This window comes from Cygnus olor, chromosome 2, assembly GCF_009769625.2.
Source record: "Cygnus olor isolate bCygOlo1 chromosome 2, bCygOlo1.pri.v2, whole genome shotgun sequence".
In the NCBI taxonomy this organism is placed as follows: Eukaryota; Metazoa; Chordata; class Aves; order Anseriformes; family Anatidae; genus Cygnus; species Cygnus olor.
The window spans coordinates 17606467-17632338 of NC_049170.1; the positions used below are offsets into that span (position 1 = coordinate 17606467).

The following is a 25872-nucleotide window of genomic DNA, read 5'->3' on the forward strand; positions in this document are numbered from 1 at the left end:
CGTATGCCAGTCCAAGCCGCGAGCAGCCAGTTTCTTGAGGAGAAACATATTGATAATCTTGAGTGAGCTCAGCAGAGGGCCTTGAAGATGATAGGGGGCTGGAGCACCAGAGCTCCAAGGAGAGGCTGAGGGAACGGGGCTTGTTCAGCCCGGAGAAGAGAGAGCTTCAGGAGCACCTAATACCAGCCTCCTAATATATAAGATGTTACCAAAAAGAGAAAGGCAGGCGCTTTATGGAGGTACATGGTGAATGAACATTCATCTGATTATAAGGGGAAAAAAGTCACTATGAGGATAATTAAGGACTAGAACGTGTTGCTCAAAGAAGCAGTCGCATCTCCATCCTTGAACATTTTCCTGACTTGACTAGACAAAGCCATCAGCAAACTTGTCTGAATTTGGTATTGATCCTTCCTGAGCAAGAGATTGGACATAGCGACCTTCTGAGGTCTCTTCCAGCCACAATTCTTTAATGACACTATGAATAAAGGCTATTCCTCCCCAACCATTTGATCCTGATGTGTTGTCCCTCTAGGTGAAGTCAGTGCTCCTTAACAAAGCAAGCAAACCATGCCTTGGTTCCATTATTTCAGAGGTCCCCTGCCTTCCCAGCCAGGCGCTGTGCTGTCCCTGTGTTAGGGTATGGTTGGATGCTCCATGCACTGGGGAACACTGCTGGAACTGCAAGGGATATCTGAGAGGGAAATGGTAATTAGGTATAAAATGGAGAAACAACACAAGGACCCTGTTCTCATTTTAATAGATTATAAAAAAAGTTTCCTCCAGCGTCTTTGGGGGAAAAGTTGATATTTTCTTTTTGGTGTAAAGTAAGGGCAGCTGCTATGATTAGGAAGATTTAAACTCGGAGAGTGGGGAAGGACAAATATTAAAATAGGACAGAGGTACACTTTAGCTTTTGCTTTCTAAACTTTTGGACTATACTTGTTTATTTTTTGGTCTTTCATGAAAGAAGACTAACAAAAATGGTTATTTTACTGACATTTTTGTTAACATTTTTGCAGACACAATATAAGGAAAATATAAAGGTTTTTTTTTTTTTTTGAAAGAAGCCTTTTAAATTCACATCTAGAAGAGTGTTTCAAAAGATGTCCAGCTTATACACATTCAATAATAATCAAAAAAAGTATCATACATTAAGAATATAATAATGGCAAAGAATTGTGATAATACAATGTTACTATACATAGACATTCATCATTTAGAATGGTGAATTCATCATTTTCATCGGGATTTTAATATGGTTAAAAATACGCAATGTGCTTTAATACACAAATTTACTAAATAACTGTGTATGTATTAGTTTACCTACTTCCAGTTAAAAATACTGAAAACAAAGGTAAAAGATATTGAAAGGATCAAGTCAGACTGTTGACTGAAAGTAATAAAGCTATAGTGCAACAGCAGAAGAAACCGGTGTGGGGTTTTCTGGGTCAACACAGAAGAATACATTCAGCATAACCAGATGTTCTACCTTGCCTTTGCAATAACATATTCTGAGATACTACAAAGGGTCCAGTTATGTTGAAAACTACACAATTCTTGAATGAGCTTTCCTGGATGAGAAGATTCCTATAGCCAGCTCCCCTGTTCTGCTCTATCATCTGCAGAGTTTTTTTTCTCAACAACTTCATTTCCATTGGTTGCATCTCCTAAAACTACTACTAAACTTGATAGAGTGGTGTGAGGATCAAGCAGTTTCAGGAGAGGTATGTCCACCTTTCTTTCTTGAAAGACGCGGTTCTGAATTGTCAAAGCTAACATAGAGTCTATGCCTAATGATGAAAGAAGTGTATTCATGGTTAGTTCATCTGGGGTCAATCCAGTGAGCTCACTCACCAGTGAGGTAATATAGTCTTCAGACTTGACTAAAGCAGTACCTTGGTCTTGAGTTTTCTCAGAGACTTCAAGCTTGCTCCTGAATTCTTCTGACATAAGTGACCTGAAGCGATTTTTGAGTGATAAAATCCGAGTAAAAACATGATTAAACAAAGTCTGAAAATTGAATTTGACAACAGCTTGCTGTGGGTTATTTGTAAGCAAGCTCTTCCTGAGATACTCATGAATTTCATGCACTTGAAGGACATCTATGCCCTTGGATGCCAGAATGTTCTGAATCTGGTCTTGATTGAACAATATGCCAAGGTTCAAAGCACCCCAGTTAATGGATTGGCCTGAAAGCCCACAGTTCCTCCTGTAGAGGCAGAAAACATCCAGGAAAGAGTTTGCAGCTGCATAGTTTGCCTGTGTGGAATTTCCCAGAAAAGAAGTAATAGAGGAGTAGCACACAAAGTAGTCAAGCTCATGGCCTTTGGTAGCCCAGTGAAGATTTATGGTCCCTGCCACTTTTGGGCTCAGAACTTTCTGAAAGTCAGCCAACTTCAGAACTTCAAGACGGCCATCATGTAAAACCACAGCACTTTGAAAGACACCTTTGATTGGACTGCCTACAAATATTTTTGCAATGGACTGGAAAGCTTTCTCAACATCGTTGGTTGAAGTAACATCACACTGCACAAACACTATCTTGCTCCCTTCATACTGCTGCTGCAAAGCCTTTATCTCTTCTTGCTTCTCATTACTTGGAGTTTTCCTAGAAAGTATTGCAATACACCCTCCTCCATTCTTGGCAATAAATTTCACAGTTTCAAAGCCAAGTCCAGTGAGACCCCCTGCTACTACGTAAACAGCTTTCTGCTTAAATATCTTCTTCTGGGGTTCATACACCGGTACATCTGAAACCATGGCGATGTTCCTCTGCCTTCTCAGTACAGCAAGTGGGACAGATTTGCAAGTAAAATATGACATCACAGAGTGCTTACTTTCAAAGCTCTCATTTTGCTGAAAAACAGAAGCTGGCAGAGATTTAAACCGTTTCATGTCTATTGAACTGAGCCACGCATGCATAGTCTTTTGCAATTCCTTTAGAGATGCTTTCTGTAAAATGCTACTAAGTGTGAGGACATGAAAGCTGATATTTTCATGATCAAATCCACTGACATTATGAATACATTCAGACTGTTGATTGCCACATACTATCACCACATCTTTAAGAAACTTCATGTGGGCCAAATCCTGCTGAGACAGTCTGTGTACTGGAGGAAGAACAACAAGGGCATTACATACATTTATACGCTGGAACTCATCGGGAGACGGCCTTGCAAGTACAACTTTCCAGCCCATTTCTTCTGCTGCTGCAGAAAGAACTTGGCACAAAACTGATGATGGCTCCTTAGAAATAATACCCAAAATTCTGCCATGTTTCCCCTTGGGTAACCTCTGACTTAAGATTTCCCATGCAATTATAAAGTATGACACACAAGGGACATTCTGAAAGCAAGGAAATTTCTTTACATTGAAGCAAACTGTTCCTGGAATCTGAATTCTGGATGATGCAGCAGCTGGATAACATGAAACCACGTGATCTCCCACTTTAACTTTCTTCACATCAACACCTATTGCCGTTACAGTGCCACTGAAATCAAGAGCTAAAAGTCTGTGTTTATCTATTGCTTGGGAATTCCAGTACAGTGTATTACCAAAGTTCCGACTAGAAACACTAATAGGAAAATAATCTTCTGAGTGGAGACATATTTTATCCACTTGAATTTCAATGCTCTGTTTTTCAAGCCGAGTAGTAGTGCTGGTGTATAACTCTGCAGACAAGTCTTTTGCTGTGTATGGATCAGCAGTGTACAAAGTGAATGTTTCTGAATTATGGAGAGGTCTTATGGGTTGGCTGTAATCTGCATCTACAAAAGGTGTGCGCCTGACTTCAGCCACATAAATTCTTCCTTGGCTGATGTAAACTTCTGGGTATTCCTCACCTCTGTATTTGCTAAGAACGTCTGATAACGCTGAGATGTCCAGGGAGCTGGAAGAGCTGAGGTCAATTATCTGAAATGTAATTTCTGGAACTTCAACAACACAAGTTCTGGTCATGCCATAAAGTGCAAACGCACAGTTAATGTGGTCTACATTTCTTTCTGTTGTTCTGTAGCTGATAACTCTGATTGAACAGTGGGACTTTTTCTCTCTTAATGCCACAATAACTTGGCGATAGGCTTCACAACACTTTGCCAGTTGGTCTACCACTTTGACTGGGGAATCTTCGTTTAACTTTTGAATTCCCCACAAGAACAGAATTTCATCATAATCCTTAACCTCTGCTTTCATTTTATTCTCTCTGTGGACTTCCAAGAGGGCTTCCCAGTCTTCATACGTAACATATCCGGAATCAGGATGCAAATATTTTTTGAGCTGTTCAGCTATCCCAAATTTGTCAGCAAACACTAGGACTCTGGGCATTGCACCCAGATGTCCAATCATCTGTGAAGGAGGGACTTCTGCCCACTTGTTTTCAAACATGAACTCGTTGTCTCTGGAAGATGCTTGCTTCATGAAAGTGATGGCAACACGCTTGAGTTCAGCCAAAACAGAGCCATGTTTGTCCATGAAGCATCCACAGACCTCTAAGCAGTTCCCAATGGATTTACTTGTTCTCATATATATCATCATTTCTTCCTCCAGTGGTCGGAGCACCACCAGGCTGCCTATCCCTGAGGGAAAGCCTGCTCTGGACTGGAATGTCTTTGAGGTCATGACCGCAGTCATCTGCAGAAAACAGTCTAGCAGCACTGGATGAATACAGTAGCTGTACATCTCTCTGACAGTCTCCTTGTTCACCTTTATGCTTGTTATAGCTTCCTTTAGTTCTTGGCAATAATGCACATCACTGAGCTGCCTGAATATGGAGCCGTACTGAAAGCCAACCTGAGACAGTGCTTCATAAACATCCTCTGTGCTAATCACTGACCTGCATCTGTGATAGACATCTTGGAAGGAGATGCTGCTTTCTTCCACAACAGCATCAGACATTTTTGTAACTTGGCCTGAAGCATAAACTGCACTGGAGGAAGAGAGTATCTCAAAGGCTGTCACTACTTTTTGTGGTCTCAGCTTGATATTCAAGACTTGGGAATTCTGTGTGAGAACACACGGTGCTGAAAAGCTGATACTCAGCTGGCAAGTACTCAGAGGCACTTTAGGTGCTGAGCTGCTCATCACACAGGCCAGACCAAGCTCTACATAAAAAGCACCAGGGACTAAAGGCACACCATTGTTCTTATGCTCATATAAGTAGGATGTCGTGTCCTCAGAGAGCAGGCAGCCAAATTCTGTGCTGTCACTGTTCATGTCATAAATCAAAGGATGACTGGAGCTGACACCTCTTTGGTTTGCTTGTTGATGGATAGCTGGAGAGGTGGTGACTTTTTTACGATCAAATTGGTACCGTGGAATGGCCACTGGAACACTTTGATAGCCATTATAAAAGTGCTGCCAGTTGGGATTATATCCCAGTTCAAACAGATTTCCTACCAGGCTAAAGAGTGTCTGATACTCCACATCAGACTGCAAAGAAGAGAACACATGAGTGACTTTCCCTAGAGTTTCTTTTATGCTTCGCTGCAATGCTCGGTGAGGACTTATTTCCACAAACACCACATTTTCCCTGTCTTTAGCTGCAGTTTCTATGGCTTGAGTGAAAGCAACAGGCTCACGAGTATGCCGGGCCCAGAATTTGCCCTGAATGAAGTCATTTGCAGAAGCAGCCATCCCAGTCAGTGTTGAAATTACTTCAATTTCCCCCTTCTGTTTTTCTAAAGGCTGTATGGCCTCTTCCAACTCCCCAAGTATCATATCCATGCTGGGGCTGTGGTAGGCAGCTGGGACATTTAAAACATGAAGAAAGATGTTTCTTTGGCTGAAAGCTTGAGCTAAATCTTTCTGGACCGCGTCCACAGCATCCGGATTTCCAGACAAGGTGCATGAAACTGGGCTGTTGAAAGCTGCAATGCACACCTTTCCTGAATAGGGATGCAGACATTCAGCTATCTCTTGAACAGGGATATTTCCAACCACCAACATCCTGCCACTGGGAGTCTTTGCCTGCAGCCTGCTCCGGTGATAAATCACTTTGACAGCATCTGCCAGGGAAAGGTACCCAGCAAAATGTGCTGCTGCAATTTCCCCCACTGAGTGGCCAACAGCAGCGACTGGCTTAATGCCCCAGTACTTCAGAAGGAAAGCTAAGGCAACCTGCAGGGTGAAAAGCATGGGCTGGGAGAGTTCTGGATTCAGTAACTCCTTCGCGCTGCGACCTTTTGCTGGCAGGAGGCTGATGGGAGCGTGTTTCTGAAAGAGCGCTTCTATTTCCTTACACTTGTCTCTGAACAGGGGCTCTGAGCTCAGCATTGCCTCACTGAACTCCTTCAGCGTTACACCATTGCCACAGAACACGAACACCAGCTGTGGCTCCACCTTTGACATGGCAAATTCAGTGCTTCTTGCTGACATAACCTCTTGCTGCAAGTGTTGGAGAGAGTTGGTGACAAATGCTTTTCGGTACCTGTAGTTGGCATGGCTTCTTCTGCAGGCAGAGGTATAGGCCAGGCTTGGGAGAGTTATGGAGTTTCTTGTGCTCAGCTGGTCAGCTGTATCTGCAATTGTCATCTGAAGGGACTTACTAGATGCTGCAGACAGCAGAACTAATTCCAGTGGCCTCTTAAAGGCAGGAAGAGGCTCCGGCTGCTTAACCTGCCTGACTACAACATGGGCATTGGTTCCTCCAAATCCGAAGCAGTTGATGCCAGCTACCCTTCCATACTCACCAGAGTCTTCCCAGGGCTCAACAGTTGTGGGAATTGCAAGGTTTAACTTCTCTGTATCAATGCTGCTCATCTCCTTTGAGTAATGCAAAGATGGAACAATCTTTCCATGATGCATCATCAGAAGCACTTTGATTAACCCTGCTGCTCCAGCAGCTGATTCAGTGTGGCCAATATTTCCTTTCACTGAACCAATTTTCAGAATGGGAACTTGCGAAGATCTGTTTTTACAAATGATACTACCTAGGCTTGCAGCTTCAGTAGGGTCTCCAGCAGCAGTTCCCGTACCATGTGCTTCAATGTACTGCACGATGGAGGGATTGACGTGAGTTTCATAAATGCTGCGCAGTAAGTTCTCTTGCTCTATTTGAGATGGTCTTGTGATTGGAGTTATAGACCTACCATTCTGATTTACTGCACTGATGTTTATAACACCCCAGATTTTGCTGAAGTCTTCCATTGCCTGTTTCACAGAGAGAGAAAATTATCTTTAATAATCTCATGCTTTCCCTATATAGGAGAAAAAGAACCAAGAACAGACAGACAGTAATACTAGCTTTTAAATTTGGGATGTCTTTCCCATGCTAGGGGAAGTGCATAAATGTTTGTTAATATTAAGCTTGAATTAGAAAAGCCTTTTTTCTAGAGTAATTATTGGAATCGGAAATACAAAATTCAAGTAAGCAACCAGTCTTCTTTTAGACTACTTCACAAACAATCTTACCTTTTTCAGTGGTTTGAGGAAAACAACACCACAGCCTTCTCCCCTTCCATAGCCATCTGCCTTTTTAGAGAAGGGTTTACTTATTCCCTCTGGAGAGATCATTTTTGCTTTACTGAGAGATACAAAGGTGCAGGGTTCTATTATGCAGTTTACACCACCACAAATAGCTGCTTCACAATCTCCTGGAATAAAACAGAAACATAGTCATGTTGAGAGGTCCAAGATAATAGACAGAAACATTTTAATTGTCTTTAACTTAATGGATTGAAAAGGCAGTTATTATAGACAGGCTATATTAATAATACTATTCATTATTTGAGATATTTTAATTTTCAGGACTGGAATCTGTCACTGAGGTACATCATTGAAAGAGTAACCAATACAGTTCTCTAAAACTACATCAGGATATGGTTAAGAAAGTAACACAATTCCTTACAGCAAAAGGTTTCCTTCTCCTACACGTATGGTGAATATTTCTGAGGCACTAGAATCTTTTAGTACTCTAACACTGAAGATGAGTCTACAGAAAGTTTTATTAATTCACTGAAGCAATTCTAAAATATTAAGTATGAATCCTAACTTCTTTGCTTACCATCTCTTCAGTCCCATTACCTGATTTAATCGCTCGCAAGGCATAGTGCAGAGCAAAAAGAAATGATGAACAAGCAGTGTCAATTGTCAGCGATGGTCCAGTCAGATTAAACGTGTAGGACACCCTGTTAGCAGCTATGCTCATTGCTGTTCCGGTACCAGCATAATGATTTATTTCACTCGATGATTTGCTTTTTATGATTTCATAGTCTCGATTCATAAGACCTATGAAAATATCAAACATGTCACATTAACCTGAGAAAACAAAAGGGATGTACAGCTCTGAACTTGACATACATGGAATACAGGCGATCTCAAGTCCATAGGCACTTCAGTGCCTCAAGACACTAATACAGACACCTAACAGTAGATACGTTAATTATACGATGAACTTCTAGAGTAACCTAATACTCTTTCTCCACCAAAAAATAACCAGTAGTGTCATAGTACTGTAGCCTTAAGTTCTCCAATGCCAGAGATACAAATAAAGTTTACAAGAGGGTGTTCCATTCTTTATGAGGTTAAAATGGACATTATTCACCATGAAATTTTCTTACCAACAAAAACACCTGTTTTGGTGCCACTGATGGCTTCTACAGGGACTCCTGCATCCTCCAGTGCTTTGTATGTGCATTCTACCAGTAACTTCTGTTGTGGATCCATGGATTCAGCTTCCATATTATTAATTCCAAATAGGTGGTTGTCAAATACATTAAATCTGTTAAAAATACATAGACCAGAAAATGGTATAATATGTATACAATATGCATTTATTTCTAGACCCAAAGTATACATTTTTTGCAATGTCATGAAAAGCAAAGCCATAAGTGATGTTGAAACCACAGTTCCTATTTGTGAAATTCAGAAGGAAAAGATTATAGGCCAAAGATATTTTATTTCCTGCCACAAAATATGTATTTTTATCAACTATTCCACATTTCAGAGTTATAAGACCACGCATCAAGATTTTTATTCACACTGTTGAATTATCCCACTGGTACCAATAGGACTCCTTACTAAGAAAATTTGCAGAATGAGACTCCCTCTGCTGCAATGTCATCCCAGACAACAACTTTTAAATAGATCTTGTCTTCTAAGTTATTTAACGGCAATGCGCTTTACAGTTTAAAACCAATAGATATAGGACCAGCTCAGATGCTTCCAAGAGATGCCCGTACCCCTCTAATAATAAATGTAAAATATTTTATGTGTTTATGTCTGTGTTTATCTTTAAAAAGTCTTTAAAAATAAGCCCACACTTTCAAACAACCAAGCTCAGACTTAATCTTGTATCCCAAGATCACATTTGTATGGCCTTCTGTCTTTTCTTGACTTCAGAGGAAAATTAAATATCTAATAGGAGACTAATTACTTAAGTAATTCTGGGTCTCACAATCCAAACCTGTTAAGTGTTAATCCCAGGAGCCAATAAGATTACTTCTGCGCATGTCAACTTCTCATTGGAAAAAAAGGCATGAGGATTTTTGGGAAATGTGCATTTAAAACTAAAGACACTTATGTTGATCTGACTGTAATTTACTATTCTTAGCACTAGTAATAGCCGTCATACAGCTGTGCTCACATCTCTGATATGATTTCACGAGACATCAGGGATGTAAAGGGATACATACCACAGGTTGCTTCTCCGTGTCTTCTCTGTACACTAGGATATTTATACATACATAATCCACCAGTATGATGAAGGACTGACTCAGATAAAGAGGGTGAATAATGAAAATGTTTATTTTTGAATACATAACAGTATCAGTCCAGGTAAAAGCAGGATTTTTATTAAATTATGAATAGCCAGGTTTACAAGCAAGTGTAACAAAGATCCCTTTCTTGACCATCTAGCAAACAGACTTTCTTGCTTTGTCTCTAAATTGTCACAGCTTCATTTAAATTAGAGCCAGAACAGTATTAGGTCCTAAGGCTTGGCAGAGCTGGCCAAACTTCAAGCTGAAGCTGGACAAGATTCACCAGGCAGTTCATATAGCTCAGAGCCCATACTCTACCACCTTCCTCCACAGTCCGTAAGTAGACATACGAATTCTCTGGCAGGCTGTAGCCCACCTCAGATATGGTATATACCACTTCATGCATAATGCACATGTACTTGTGCATACCCAAAATGCATACACACCTGTTGTGTGACAGGTGACATCAAGACATGCTGGGTATGAACATACAAGTTGGATTATGTAACCAAAGATCCTACGTGGCCTGTGAATAAATGTGCTCATAAATGTCATATAACAGGAACTCCTGCAATTTGATAACTGCAAGTTTGTCATGTGAGAAAACCTGTCATAAAAGAAAACCTGTTCCTAGGTCCAATTTGTAATGTCTCCCTGCGGCTTGTACTCTCTGAAAGGCTGGACACATTAGTCTAATTACAGAAAAAATCTGTGCCACAGCACAGTAACAGACTTACTCATTGAGAAGAGCAGCACGTGTTGTACATGCTTTTCCTGGCTTGTTACTGTCTGGATCATACCACTCTTTGGTGTCAAACCTCTCTGGGGGTATTTCTGCTGTGCAGTTTATGCCTTCCTCCAGGACTTTCCAAAAATTGTCAATTCCTTCACCTGTTGTACAAATATTTCAAAGAAGATTAAGTTATGTTCTCCCCTTCACCATGTATATGTAGAAATGTACACTCTGTTACATGGAACTCTCATGTATATATCTAGTTTGCTGAAGCAGAATCACCACAGATAAAGAAATTACTATTCTTTGGTGACAGGAGGATGGAAAGGAATGACTGATCCTTTCACTGCATGCTTAAATGTAAAGTTACCCCACAAAACTCTTAATAATCTCTCAAGAAGATTTAAGATGTTTTTCCAAGCAAGTAAAATATCTCTAGCAAGTTGGCCTTCAAAGAATCAAAGTGAATGCAGTTTAATCTAGTTGGTAGATGGTCACCATCTGGTATTCGTCCGGGTTCAGTAATGGGGCTGGTTTTGATTAATATTTTTATCAGTCATCTGGATGAGGGGATCAAGTGCACCCCCAGTAAGTTTGTAGACAATAGTAAGTTATGTGGGGCTGATTATCTTCTTGAGGGTAGGAAGGCTTTGCAGAGGGATTTGGATAGGCTAGATCGATCAATGAGCTAATCACATGATAGTCAACAAGGCTAAGTGCCAGATCCTGCTCTTGGGTCATAACAGACCCTCAAAGTGATACAGGCTTGGAAAGAGTGGCTGGAAAGCTGCCCAGCAGAAAAGGACCTGGGGATGCTGGTCGATATCTGTCTGAATATGAGCCAGCAGTGCCTACAGGTGGCCAAGAAGGCCAATGGCATCATGAAAGGAGGTTTCATCGAGGAAGGTGTTGGTTGCTTTCCTCAGGTGACAAGTGATAGAACACAACGAAACAGTCTCAAGTTGTTCCAGGGGAAGTTTAGACTGGGAGACTTTCTTCGCAGAGAGGGCGGTCAAACATTGGAATGGGCTGCCAAGAGAAGTGGTGGAGTCCCCATCCCTGGAGGCATTTAAGAGACATGTAGACATGCCACTAAGGGACACTGTTTAGTGATGGGACTTGGTAGGTCATGTTGATAGTTGGATTTGATGATCATGAAGGTCTTTTCCAATGTAAATGATTCTATGATTCTGTGGTTGAGATCCAGAACTCCAACTATGGGCACTGAGGCTATGTCTATGCTATCCTCTTAGCCCTGAAACCAGCTAACATGGCATCCACACTGTGTCCCACATTTATCCTCCTCCCAGCTTCCACTTCCCTGTGGCATGCTGGTGCTAATCTGTATCATGCCCAAGCACTGACCAGGGGAGCTCTGGCATGGGCCAACACTGGGATGGAGACTGTGATAACAGTAACAATGACTGTAGGACAGCAGTCCCACCTAAAGTTAACCATCCCTGGTTAGTCCATCATCATAGACATAGCCAAGGACACTAGCTACACATGGAGTAGTTTAAGGGTTCCCATCATTCAACTTCGTTTGAGGCAGGTTCATTAAAAAAGCTCTGAAGATGCGCAGTGCAGGATCAGGACACAAGTTGCATTTATTGCATGGAGATGTAACTAAGAAAAATGTATCTGAAGAGAGGCTCTTTACTGGGATGTCTGGACCAATAAATGGCTTGAATCAAATTAGTGTTTAATGCTGCAGTAAGAGACTGCTGCTACACATTTTATAGTGCTTTACTGGAGTACTGACAGCTTCAGAGAAGCAGAAGAACCTAGAAAGCTCTCACAGCTATCTAAACATCTCCAACCATCTAATCTCAGAATGCAGAAACCTCAAATCACCCCTGACATATTGTTTGTCCGCATGAGTTTCACATATATAACTCCATGTCCTGCCCACAGCCAGAACTGCACATCTCACTCTCAGTGGACAAATCTGAACCAAATGATTCTCACCACAGTATGATCTTTTAAAAAGATCCTACAAGCAGCAAAGCAATGAATTCTACAAAAGTAAGAGAGAAATACGTTCTTTTATGCCACCTCAACTTTAATAATTGAATGTGCTTTTCAATATTCATTCAGCATCCTGCTTTGTATTTACCCAAAACTTACCTCCAGGAAAGTTGCATGCTATTCCCACAATAGCAATTTCACCTCCAGTCTCCATCTCCATTCTCTGGGCTGCACAATACAGGTATAAATGTCAATCAGATCAATCAATTATACATTTCTCATTAGATAAATATTAGTTTAAAGGGTGAATTTCCCACAGGCACATACACTTGTTCAAAGGTAGATTAATCTTGAGTGATCTACCTTTGGCTGTGATGAGAAAGGACACACTCCAAAGGTGACCAGACCTGCAGGGTATGTTTCTTTCACATTTAGAGGAAAATCCCCAACTAATTCCCCAGATTCCCTTATTCACAGGCACTCCCTTTTTACTGTTTAACCTCTGCTACTCCCATCACCAGACAATCTGCTCTTGAGCCTTTTCTTTGATCAGCCCTGCTTCATACTTTGGGAACAGTAGGGAAATATGCATTGACCAAGGTGCACTTTCAGCTCTATCATCTCCGTCCTATTCAGAAAACAGAGTCCCCAAGCAGACTCTGCAATTTATTGGTTAAAATCAGACTAGCTAAACAGGCAACAGGTGTCTAAATCACCATCCTCTGTGTTCAGAGGTTAACCCCCACAGGCCATGCTCAAAGCCACCAACAGCTATGAGATCTCTGGTTTGCCAATAATGAGCAGTCTCCAAGTAGCACCACTACAGCCACACAATAACTTCCCTTTCATCTCATTTCTGGCTTCAAAGAGAAAGCTTTTTGTTGGGAAGAAATTCAAAGTGAAAACATGATATTTTTCAACAAATACAATGGCAAAAAAAAAAAAAAGACATTGCACATCAAAAGAAATATCTCAGCATAGACTTTAAAGCTGATTTGTTTAATTCTGGGAATTGAAGCTGGGAGTGATACAATTAATTAGAATTCACTAAGATGCCTGCATCAGAGCCCCTGCTGGACTTAATTCATCCTACAAAAGGGAGAAGGGAAATGTTGAAAGGGATTTTTAGCAATGTTTGGCAACGATAAAATTCTCATCTCAGTGATACCACCGTAGGTCCCAAAGGGCCCTTCAGCATTACTGACTGTAGTGAAGCAGAGATGAGGCTGATTTACAGCCTCAGAGATCATTCATAGCTATGATTTCTAGGGGGTTAGTTTTGAAATATGAAATTAAAAACTACTGTTCAGAATCATCCTTTGAAAAAGTTACTTCACAGTGCCAAGACAAAGTTAGAGGATCACCTAGTAAAAATAAAGAGACCAGGATACGGCTTTCGAGGTGCAAATTCTATTTTAACAAAAATAATTCTAAAATGCCATGAATTTTTTTTTATTCTGGCTCTTTCAAAATCATCTCCATCTTGAAGAATGGAAATCCCTTCCAAGAAGTCAGAAAGAAATATGATCATAAAAACATGTAAACATATTTGTGACTTGGGATCTTTTTTTCCACACTAGCCACTGCTTTTACTTTCTATTTCTATTAATTTATTCTTTAATTTCTATTTTGAATTTCAGTTTCCATTCTATTTCTATTTCATACTTTAATGTTTATTTAATTTGCCATTAAAATCCATTTAATTTCTACTTGTGTTCTATTGATTTCTATGTTATTTCTATTTCATATTTTAATTCCACTGCCAACCTAAAGCTGCAAAACCCAACATAGATACTCTTACCACAAAGGTACTTTGAAGCATTTTTTTAAGTTAGCATCTAAATAGCATATAATGGAAAAATAAGGGCATTCCGATTGTAACATAACATATGTCTTCGGCATCTATAGAATTATCCAGGGAGATACATAACTCTTACCTTATATCGTCCCAGTAGGGTGTACTAACAGGAAGAGTCTTTGAAAGTCCTTTATATAGGGTTCTGGGTGGTTTCATATTAAAGTACATGCTAAAATGTGAACGCCTTTTAAAGGAAAAAAAAGCAAATGAGTCATTGTCATTTATCAGTAGCTCTGATTAAAGTTCAAACCTCCTTCCTTGAGGTAATGCATTCTTGTTGAAATCAAGTTTTATACTAGGACAAAAGTAAGATCTGTCTTATCTTAACTTACCAGAGTCATAATTGCAGATACCATCCTTGCCATGAGATTGCCCAAAAGAGTTGTAAGAACATGTTTTAAAAAGCTCTAGTTTTGAAGTAACATATCAAATTGGTTTGTTATTTATCTCAACTAATCTGAACCAGTATTTGAAGCCCTTTGTGTTTCCTGGAGGCACCATTTGTGAAAACTAAGCACAAACTATTAAAACTTGTGTGTCATGTTTGATGCTACGGTTGCAGAGCAGTAGTGTTTAAATATGCAAGTATAAAAAGCCTTGTCAAAAGACAAATAGTTACAAAATATTTAAGCCCACTAAGAAATCTAAAGCAATATTGAGCTCTCCTAAATACTCCTCTTTTCTTAAAAGCAAAACGTACATTGGAATACCCAGAAGCAAACTCTGAAAGCAATAAGTCCATCAGTCTCTGCTCAATGCCCCAACTACCCAAACTCATCTTTCTCCTTTTCTTATTTGCTAATGGAAATATAACCTTGGATGAGTCAAGAGAGTTCATATGTTGTTTGTTAGTGTCTTCCCAGGCTGTGGGACTCAATTGTTTCCAAAAAGAAAGAAGACAACCACTGTCCTGTGAGGGAGGAAAAAAAAAAAAAACTGTCACTGAATAGCTATTAAAATCTGCTCTGAAATCTCAAATCTCACTTTCATAGCTGTAAATCTCAGTCCATCACTTTTCTGAATTCTTATTGGAAGTTATTTATGGACTTCAAATAAAATAACCCACATGCTGTGTCCAGTGTCATGACTAGGCTGATTCACAAGGTGGTTACTCTGAAGCTAACTTTAGTATCCTTGTATTTTACACATGCCTAAAAAGCAATCTTGTCAGTGGTGGTACCATTAACATTCCCTGACAGAACAGAATGTGGGTCATATGAGAAAGAATTTCTTTACAGTTCAGGTGACAGAGCACTGGTACAGGCTGCCCAGAGAGGTTGTGGAGTCTTCTTCTTTGGAGATGTTTAAAACCCACCTGGATGCCATCCTGTGTAACATGCTCTAGGTAACCCTGCTTGAGTAGGAGGGGTGGACTACATAATCTCTGGAGGTCCCTTCCAACCTCAACCATTCTGATTCTGTGTCGTCAGGTGAACTAGTAATGCACTCTGGAATCTCCATTACATTTTCATAATTACCTCTGAAAGTAAGAAATGCTAAGCCATATTTCAAAGTATTGGTCTGGTATTGGAAGAAGTATTGAAACTAATCCTGCACAGCTGTGAATTTCAATGCAAGTTAAACAAGTCTGAACAGCACTGCAATACTAAGAAAGTGCTGTTAATGTCACTGATTCAAAACATAAGACTGATGAAGTTATCAGTCTGTTGCATGAGTGTTGATAACCTGCATGAGTCTCATCACAGTTGGAGTATATTTATAAACCCAAAGTAAAGCAATAATTGCTCAATCCTTCTGAACAATGCAAGTAACAGAAATATGCGTTAACTATGGAAGCACATGTAGCAACAAAGGATTGAGTCAATTATTGACAGAGATTAAAAATCAGACACTGAAGATGTAACTAAGTATGTAGATTAACACTCCACTGTAGACATACCTGTGAGACTAAGGTGCAGGCAGACTAAGAGAGACAGAGTTTTTGGCTAATAAAGGAATTCCTAAAATGGATTATGTATTCCTAGCAATATAAGCTAAATAAGATCTACCTCAGACTTTTGCAGCTGAAGGTATACTTCCAGCCTTTCTAATTCTGAATAGTACTGTCTCCAATACAAAGAACAAGCAGGTGTACAACAGATAGGAGAAAGACTATTGATGACTCTTCTGCTTAGCTGTGGGCTTGCTTCCCTGATTTCTGACTTACCTGCAAGCATGATGAAGTGGCATATCAACAAAAAGATGTGGGAAACACAATTTTCTGAAAATCTCAGCTCATAATACTACACCTGGATACTGGCCCTTACTTTAATATGGTAACCAAATAAGGAAGAGGAAAAGAGAGAGGAATAAACACAGCCACATGAAAAAGATGTTCCTGGGTAGCATTTTTTTTTAATCACATGAGAAGAATGTAGATAGCCTGTTTGTGTCAAGGCTATGCTACTATCATGCATCAGTTTCTTGATTCACAAACAAAATAAGTTTGCAAAGGCACAAACAGAATTTCAAGTAGCCCCACAATCTATGAAACAAGGAAAGCAAGGAGGGATACTGGAATGAGAAAGGCCAAATAAGAGTCATATTGTGTGACTGTCTGGCAACAAGCCTATAGCCCTTGATGCAGAAAGCTGATACAGCATATATTCAAGAGAAATGTCATTAATAACTCTGTCATTGAGGTTATTTGAACCAGAAGACACATTACTGCCAAATTCCCCTTTAATTTAGTAGTTGTTATTATGTATGAGCTTTCCCAAATCTATCGCTGAAAGAAAACAGTAGAGTGAAGCATTAAAAAAAATATAGAAGCCAAAGAGGCCAGACCCTTCCTGCTTCACATCAGACAACTGAACAAAATTGTTAAATAATAAATGTAAAAGTGGATATAAATAGGCTGCACTACAAACCAATTATGAAGTGCAAAGAAAATCAACATAGTGAAGAAAATGCATAGCTAGCTCATTTTGAATTGTAGGAGGCTTTTAAAATTCATTAATTGACCTATTAATGGCATTAGCCTGCTACTAAGTGAACAGAATATATATGTACATAATGAGAAAAGTTAAGGAAAATCTTAAAACATTTGTCATTTTGCACTTCTGAAGATGTGTTTGTATAATCTAAAAGAAATGAAGGACCGTCAACTCCATTAGTAAAGCTAATGGATGTTGTTAACAATATCTACTAGTTGTGAAGTTTTTGTATCAGGAAGCCTCTGATAATTCTCATGTGCACAAATAAAGGATCAGCACTAGTTCCCTGTTTTTTATAAAATTTGAAGAACTACAGAAATTTCAGAACACTGGGAAGGGTGATCACAAAGTAGCATGATGGCTGAAGTTGGAAGGGACCTCTGGGTCCATCTGGTCCAAATCCCCTGCCCAGGAAGGGACACCTGAAGTCAGTTGCCCAGCACCATGTCCGTTGGCCATTGGTAGCTTTGACTACACTCTTTGCCTCATTGCTCTGCTTGAAGGGAATTTAGATGGGAGTTGGATATCAGATGATCGAACCTGGATGCTGGTGGGCATGCTCAGAAATGCAAGATTAAAGGAGCTTTCTTAGTAAAAAGAGAGCTCTCTCGTCTCCTAGTTTGCCTGTAGTTTTAGGCACAAGTAATTAACACATTTCATGAGAATTGTGATGGCTGGTGACTACCTCTGATTTGCAATGCAGAAACTTAATTCTGGCAAATGTATGTATATATTTTCTTTTTTTTCTTTAATTGATTTGTTTTGTTTCATGACAGTTTATTAGCTCATATATTTCTCTTCCTACTTCTCTGGACTACCTTCTTGCATTTCATAGCCTGTGATGAGTGAAGCATTGTCCCTTTCTTATCGCTGTGGTTCCCTGTATTTCCTACAAAGGTAGGAGAAAGTTTTGTTTTGATGAATAGGTAACATTTGGCAGTGCTAAGGCAGTGGTAAGGCAAGCTTCTATGGCTTACTTGTGAGGATGAGCTTGACATCAATGTTAGGTTTGCTTGATTTTGTTTTTCCTTAGGGAAACCTTAGGGAGAACCAGAGCGCATTAACTGTTTCATGGAGTCAAGTGCTCTCCAGCCTTTATATAATACAAACATCAACTGGATACCACCTTGTTAAGTTTCTCCAAAATTAAGCATTGGGATGTCTGAGTTGACAATCTCCACTATCAAATTCTGCAAGGATTTATTCTCATTACACACAAACACAAAACCACCTTTCTGTTTTCTCAGTCTTGAGACTTTCTCAGTCTTGAGACTTTTCTCAGTCTTGAGACTTTCCAGATTCTTGTGGCTTTTTTTAAGATTACAGAGAAAAACTTTCAGGAAGAACCAAATTGCTAGGAACTATTTTGAATTCCTTTGAGGTCTCATGAATTATTGTTAGTAGGCTAAGATAAGAAATCAATAAAAAAAAGACCAACAAAGCAATGCATTGTTCTTTGGTAGGTAGGACTGTATATTGATGTGGAACAGAAGTTCAACAGGCTTGCAGCCCAGAAGGCCAACTGTGTCCTTGACTGCATCAACAGAGAGGTGGCCAGCAGGGCGAGGGAGTGGTTGTCCCACTCTGCTCTGCCCTAGTGAGGCCCCACTGGGTGTCCTGCGTCGAGGTGTGGGGCCCCCAGCACAAAAAGGATGTGGAGTTGTTAGAGTGGGTCCTGAGGAAGGCCACGAGGATGATCAGAGGGCTGGAGCACCTCTCCTATGAAGAAAGGCTGAGAAAGCTGAGGGTGTTCAGCCTAAAGAAGAAAAGGCTCTGGAGAGACCTTATTGCAACCTTTCAATACTTAAAGGGGGCTTATAAAAAAGATGGAGGGCAACTTTTTGCCCAGGCAGTCAATGACAGGACAAAGGGGAATGGTTGAAAACTAAAAGAGGGGAGAATTAGATTAGATGGCAGGAGGAAATTCTTCACTGTGAAGGTGGTGAGGCACTGGAACAGGTTGCTCAGAGAAGCTGTGGATGCCCCATCCCTGGAGGTTTTCAAGGCCAGGTTAAACAAGGCCCTGGGCAACCTGATCTAGTGTGTGGTATCCATGCCCATGGCAGGGGGTTGGAACTGGATGATCTTTAAAGTCCCTTCCAACCCAAACCATTCTATGATTCTATGATCTGTAATTATCTGTCTTCCATTTGCAGCTTTCTGATTGTCCTTCTCACAGAGTTCTTGTCACGCAAAATAGCATAACCCTAGTAGAGAGTGGGTGCTGAATATTCGTAAATGTTTCAATCTAGGTTAATTTTCTATTAACTATAAGATTATAAGGTGTCAAGAAATGCACTATCACATGACACTTTGAACCTTCTGTACAGCTTTCAGAAGAAGCCATAAATTTTTGTACTTTGGTTGGTATTTCTGTACAATAAGGTATTCATTGGTCTTTTCAGGAAGCTGTTTGATTTCATGTGACTTCAGTACCAACTCTGCAGTTACGGTCACAGCTGATTTTATGTTTATGATGTTTATGTTTATTGATTATGAATTTTATGATTATGGTTTTGCACTTTCAAACTAGTTTTATTGATAGTGGATGTTATAAATGGTTTAGAAGGGAATCCCCCATAGAATTTGCAAACCAAAGTATGGTATAACTTTATTTTACCTTCAAATAGAAACTTTTTACTTAGGGCAGACACAGGCTTTCAAAGCAGCATAATGTGATTTCTGACTGTTTTCCAAATGCAGCAGAAAGAGTTTTTGTCCTCAGTCCAGCCATACCTTAGTTGAGTAAAAACCCCACCACAGACTGGAGAAAAAACTTCCAGTGAATTTTGGACAATGCAGGAAACCCTAGGCTTTTTTCATGTATACAGTATACTATACCGAAAACTGTGGTATTAGCTGAGGTCTGAACATTAAGAAGATTCAAGGCAACAAACAACAGCAAAAGTAGAACTTGTAGAACTGCTGCATCTTTTGCCCGAGACCCCCTTGACCACCCACTTCAGGGTGACAGCTGAGCTGAGCCCATACAGTGAGGCAGCTAGATCTTCACCTGTACTATACATCCAAGGCTGCATGGAGCAATTGCTTGCCCATCTTTTTCTGTCCTAAAGATTTACACTTGGTAGCAAACCTCTGTGTTGTGCTCACTACATGTAGACATCACACTTTACCAAGGGTCTTACCCAAATACAAAGAAAAATGTCCCTCTAGCTTTGCCCCCGGAGCAGGAATTGAAGTCCACTGTGTCAGATTATGAGGGTGTGCTGGGTCTGGCCGGGATGGAGTTAACTTTCCCTGATAACATGGTTCACGAGGCGTAGGTCCTGTTTAACAAATTTGATTTCCTTTTATGATAAGATCACCCATCTAGTCGATCAAGGGAAACCAGATGATGTAATCTTTTGGATCTCAGTAAAGCTTTTGACACAGTTTCCCATAGGATCCTACTGGACAAAATGTCCAGCATACAGCTGGACAAAAACATCACATGATCGGTGAATAACTGGCTGACAGATAGAGCTCAAAGAGTTATGGTAAATGGGGTCACATCAGGCTGGCGGCCAGTCACCAGTGAGGTCCCCCAAGGCTCCATTTTAGGGCCAGTTCTCTTCAACGTTTTTATAAACAATTTGGATGTAGGACTAAAAGATGTTTTAAGCAAATTTGCTTATGATACTAAACTGGGAGGGGTTGTTGACTCTGCTGAGGGTGGAAAAACCTTGCAGAGAGATCTGGACAGATGGGAGAGATAGGCAATCACCAACCGCATGAAGTTTAACAAGAGCAAGTGCTGGGTCCTGCACCTGGGACGGGACAACCCTGGCTATACGTACAGACTGGGCGACGAGACGCTGGAGAGCAGCCATGCAGAGAGGGATCTGAGGGTTGTGGTTGACAGCAAGCTGAACATGAGCCAGCAGTGTGCCCTGGCAGCCAGGAGGGCCAACCGTATCCTGGGCTGCATCAGGCATGGCATTGCTAGACGGTCAAGGGGAGTGCTTGTCCCACTCTGCTCTGCACTGGTGCAGCCTCACCTCAAGTACTGTGTGCAGTTCTGGGCACCACAGTACAAAAAGGACGTGAAACTGTTGGAGAGTGTCCAGAGGAAGGCTATGAAGATGGTGAAGGGCCTAGAGCGGAAGACGTATGAGGAGCAGCTGAGGTCACTTGGCCTGTTCAGCCTGGAAAAGTGGAGGCTGAGGGGAGACCTCTTCGCGGCCTACTGCATCCTCACGAGGGGGAGTGGAGGGGCAGGCGCCGATCTATTCTCTTTAGTCACCAGTGATAGGACCCACGGTAACGGTGTCAAGCTGCAACAGGGGAGGTTCAGGCTGGCATCAGGAAGAGGTTCTTCACTGAGAGGGTGGTCACGCACTGGAACAGGCTTCCCAGGGACATAGTCACAGCACCAAGCCTGTCAGAGTTGAAGTAGCGTTTGGACTGTGCACTTAGTCACATGGTCTGAATTTTTGGTAGACCTGTGTGGTGCCAGAAGCTGGACTAAATGATCCTTATGGGTCCCTTCCAACTCAGGATATTCTATGACTCTATGCTTCTATGTAGCAGCCCATACATGTACTCTGCACTTGTAGCTAGAACAGTACTGGTATCACACCAGTGTTTTTTCTACTGTTGCGCAATTCTGGCACTGCATAAGGACTCCCTCCAACCCCTCAAGAGACAGCAGGCTGGGGGTGGGCAAAAGATGGGGAGGGGACATCACTAGAGCAGCTGACCTAAACCAACCAAAGGGATATTCAGAATCAATCACAGAATCAATCACAGAATCATCTAGGTTGGAAGAGACCTCCAAGATCACCGAGTCCAACCTCTCACCTAACACTAACAAGTCCTCCACTAAACCATATCACTAAGCTCTACATCTAAACGTCTTTTAAAGACCTCCAGGGATGGTGACTCAACCACTTCCCTGGGCAGCCTATTCCAATGCCTAACAACCCTTTCAGTAAAGAAGTTCTTCCTAATATCCAACCTAAACCTCCCCTGGCGCAACTTGAGCCCGTTCCCCCTCGCCCTGTCACCAGGCACATGGGAGAATAGACCAACCCCCACCTCGCTACAGCCTCCTTAAGGTACCTGTAGAGTGCGATAAGGTCACCCCTGAGCCTCCTCTTCTCCAGGCTGAACAATCCCAGCTCCCTCAGCCGCTCCTCATAAGACTTGTTCTCCAGACCCCTCACCAGCTTCATTGCCCTTCTCTGGACTCGCTTGAGCACCTCGACGTCCTTCTTGTAGTGAGGGGCCCAAAACTGAACACAGTCCTCGAGGTGCGGCCTCACCAGAGCCAAGTACAGGGGGACAATCACTTCCCTAGACCTGCTGGCCACACTGTTTCTTATACAAGCCAGGATGCTGTTGGCCTTCTTGGCCACCTGAGCACACTGCTGGCTCATATTCAGCTGCCTATCAACCAATACTCCCAGGTCCTTCTCTGCCAGGCAGCTTTCTAACCATTCATCTCCCAGCCTGTAGCGCTGCTTAGGATTGTTGTGCCCCAGGTGCAGGACCCAGCACTTGGCCTTGTTGAACTTCATACAGTTGGCCTCAGCCCATCGGTCCAGCCTATCCAGATCGTCCTGCAGAGCCTTCTTACCCTCAAGCAGATCGACACACACACCTAACTTGGTGTTGTCTGCAAACTTACTGAGGGTGCACTCGATCCCCTCATCCAGATCATCGATAAAGATATTAAAGAGGACTGGCCCCAGCACTGAGCCCTGGGGGACTCCACTAGTGACCAGCCTCCAACTGGATTTAACTCCATTCACCACGACTCTTTGGGCCCGGCTACCCAGCCAGTTTCTAACCCAACAAAGCGTACAGCAGTCCAAGCCAAGAGCAGCCATTTTCTTGAGGAGAATGTTGTGGGAAATGGTGTCAAAAGCCTACTGAAGTCAAGGTAGACTAATTCCACAGCCTTTCCCTCATCCACTAAGCGTGTCACTTTGTCATAGAAGGAGATCAGGTTTGTCAAGCAGGATCTGCCTTTCATAAACCCATGCTGACTGGGCCTGATCGCCTGGTTGCCCTGCAAGTACCGTGTGATGACACTCAAGATAATCTGCTCCATGAGCTTCCCTGGCACTGACGTCAAACTAACAGGCCTATAGTTTCCCGGTCTACCTTCTGGCCCTTCTTGTAGATGGGTGTCATGTTTGCTAGCCGCCAGTCGGCTGGGACCTCCCCCGATAGCCAGGACTGCCGATAAATGATGGAAAGCGGCTTGGCCAGTTCTTCCGCCAGTTCTCGCAGTACCCTCGGGTGGATCCCATCCGGCCCCATTGACTTGCATACATCTAAGTGCTGTAGCAGGTCGCCAACCATTTCCTCGTGGATTGTGAGGGCCACAATCTGCTCCCCATCCCCTTCCACCAGCTCAGGGTACTGGGTATCTAGAGAACAACTGGTCTTGCTGCTAAAGACTGAGGCAAAGAAGGCATTAAGCACCTCAGCCTTTTCCTCATCCCTTGTAACTAAGTTTCCCCCCGCATCCAGTAAAGGATGGAGATTCTCCTTAGTCCTCCTTTTCATGTTAATGTATTTATAAAAATATTTTCTGTTGTCTTTAACAGCAGTAGCCAGATTGAGTTCCAGATGAGCTTTGGCCTTTCTAATTTTGTCCCTACATATCCTTACAACATCTTTATAATCCTTCTGAGTGGCCTGCCCTCTTTTCCAAAGATCATAAACCCTCTTTTTTTTCCTAAGCTCAAGCCACAATTCTCTGTTGAGCCAGGCCGGTCTTCTTCCACACCGGCTCATCTTTGGGCACGTGGGGACAGACTGCTCCTGAGCCATTAAGATTTCCTTCCTGAGGAGTTCCCAGCCTTCCTGGACTCCTCTGCCCTTCAGAACTGCCTCCCAAGGGACTCTGCCAACCAGTGTCCTGAACAGCTCAAGTCTGCCCTCCAGAAGTCCAAGACAACAGTTTACTGGTCCCCCTGATGACTTTGCTAAGAATTCCTCATCCGTCTCCTCATCCTGGTTGGCAGTCTGTAACAGACCCCCACCAGTATGCTTGCCTTGTTGGCCTTCCCACCGATCCTAACCCATAGAGACTCAACTTTATCATTCCCAGTCTCAGTCTCCAGTTCTACACCATCAAAACACTCTCTAATATAGACAGCCACACCACCACCCCTTCTGTGCTGCCTGTCCCTTCTGAAGAGCCTATAGCCAGACATTGCAGCACTCCAGTCATAGGAGTGGTCCCACCACATTTCAGTGATGGCAACCAAATCATAGCTAGCCTGCTGCACGATGGCTTCCAGCTCCTCCTGTTTGTTGCCCATGCTGCTTGCATTAGTGTAGATGCACTTCAGCTGGGCCATTGCCTGCTCCCCAGACCCTGACGTTGTTCCCCCTGGCACACCTCTAACGAGTCTTATTTCATCCCCATCCCCCTTCCTACCTAGTTTAAAGCCCTCTCAATGAGCCCTGCCAGCTCCTGTGCTAGTGTCCGTTTTCCCCTTAGAGACAGGTGGGACCCATCTGCAATTAGCAGGCCAGGTGCCGAGTAAAGCACCCCGTGGTCAAAAAAAAAAATTTCTGTGTTGGCACCAGCCTCTGAGCCATCTGTTTATCAGGTGGGCTTTCCGAGTCCTCTCTGTACCCCTCCCTGCCATTGTAGGGATGGAGGAAAGCACGACCTGTACTCCCACTCCATCTACTAATCGACCTGTACTCCCACTCCATCTACTAATCGTCCCAGTCCCCTAAAGTCCCGTTTGATAGCCTTCAGGCTTCTGTCTTCAATATCATCTCTGCCAGCCTGGACTATCAAAAGAGGATAGTAGTCAGAGGGATGAACCAGGTTAGGAAGCTTTCAGGCAATGTCCCTGACCCTGGCCCCAGGGAGGCAGCAGATTTCCTTACGGGTAGGGTCAGGTCAACAAATAGGGCCCTCTGTTCCCCTGAGAAGGGAGTTGCCTACAACGATCACCCTTCTTTCTTTCTTAGTGGAGGCAGTCCTAAGGCGCGTAAGACTTCCTTCCTAAGGTGCGTAAGACTTCCTCACCCTAGGCATCCTCCTGGGTAGACTTTTCACCTCATCCTCACCCATGCCTCACCAATCCTCATTCCATGCCATATGACATGCCATATCACACTCAGCAATAAAAAGTGTGAAGGGGGGGGGGGGGGGGGGGGGGCTCTCGACGTCTGTCCTCCCAAACCTCCCAAACAACTGCTACGTGTATTGAGGCCCCGCTTCCCAGGATGTGGCTGAACATCATTCATTGATGGGAAGCAGAGTAACTGCTTTTCTCTCTCTGTGCTTCTGCGCCGCCTTTGCTTTTTTTTTTTTTTCCTCTTCCTTTCCCTTTAATTATATCATCCTTATCTCAAACCTTGAGCCCTTTGCATCATATTTTCTCCCCCTTCCCTTTGAGGAGGGGGAGTGAGAGAGTGGCTGTGGTGGAGCTTGGCTGCCCACCCAAGTAAAACCACCACAGAGGATCAGTTAGGCCACTTCTGGTCTGCTGCCCACCCTGAAAATCTACTTCACATATAAAAATATTATATATTTGTGATTATATAAATTTGTAGTTCATTTCTAAGAATTGCTGAGTTTCTTCTATGATGTACAGATATCTGCCCCATTTTCATAGCATCAGGGGGACTTCGAGAGATCAGTAGTCCATTCTTCTCCCACAAGGTATAATGAATGGTGCTATCCCATTTCTAAAGGAATCA

General features: G+C 42.3%; 1 protein-coding gene across 1 annotated transcript; it reads right to left on the reverse strand.

Annotated features, from left to right (window-relative positions):
* Positions 1–1590: 1590 nt before the first annotated feature.
* Positions 1591–12619, reverse strand: LOC121066596 (hybrid PKS-NRPS synthetase pytA-like). The gene is made up of 6 exons (XM_040550274.1): positions 12559–12619; positions 10436–10589; positions 8559–8719; positions 8023–8226; positions 7411–7592; positions 1591–7149 (listed from the first exon to the last, which is right to left on the reverse strand). The coding sequence occupies exons 1-6, from the start codon at positions 12617–12619 to the stop codon at positions 1591–1593; spliced, it is 6321 nt and encodes a 2106-aa protein (XP_040406208.1).
* Positions 12620–25872: the final 13253 nt, after the last annotated feature.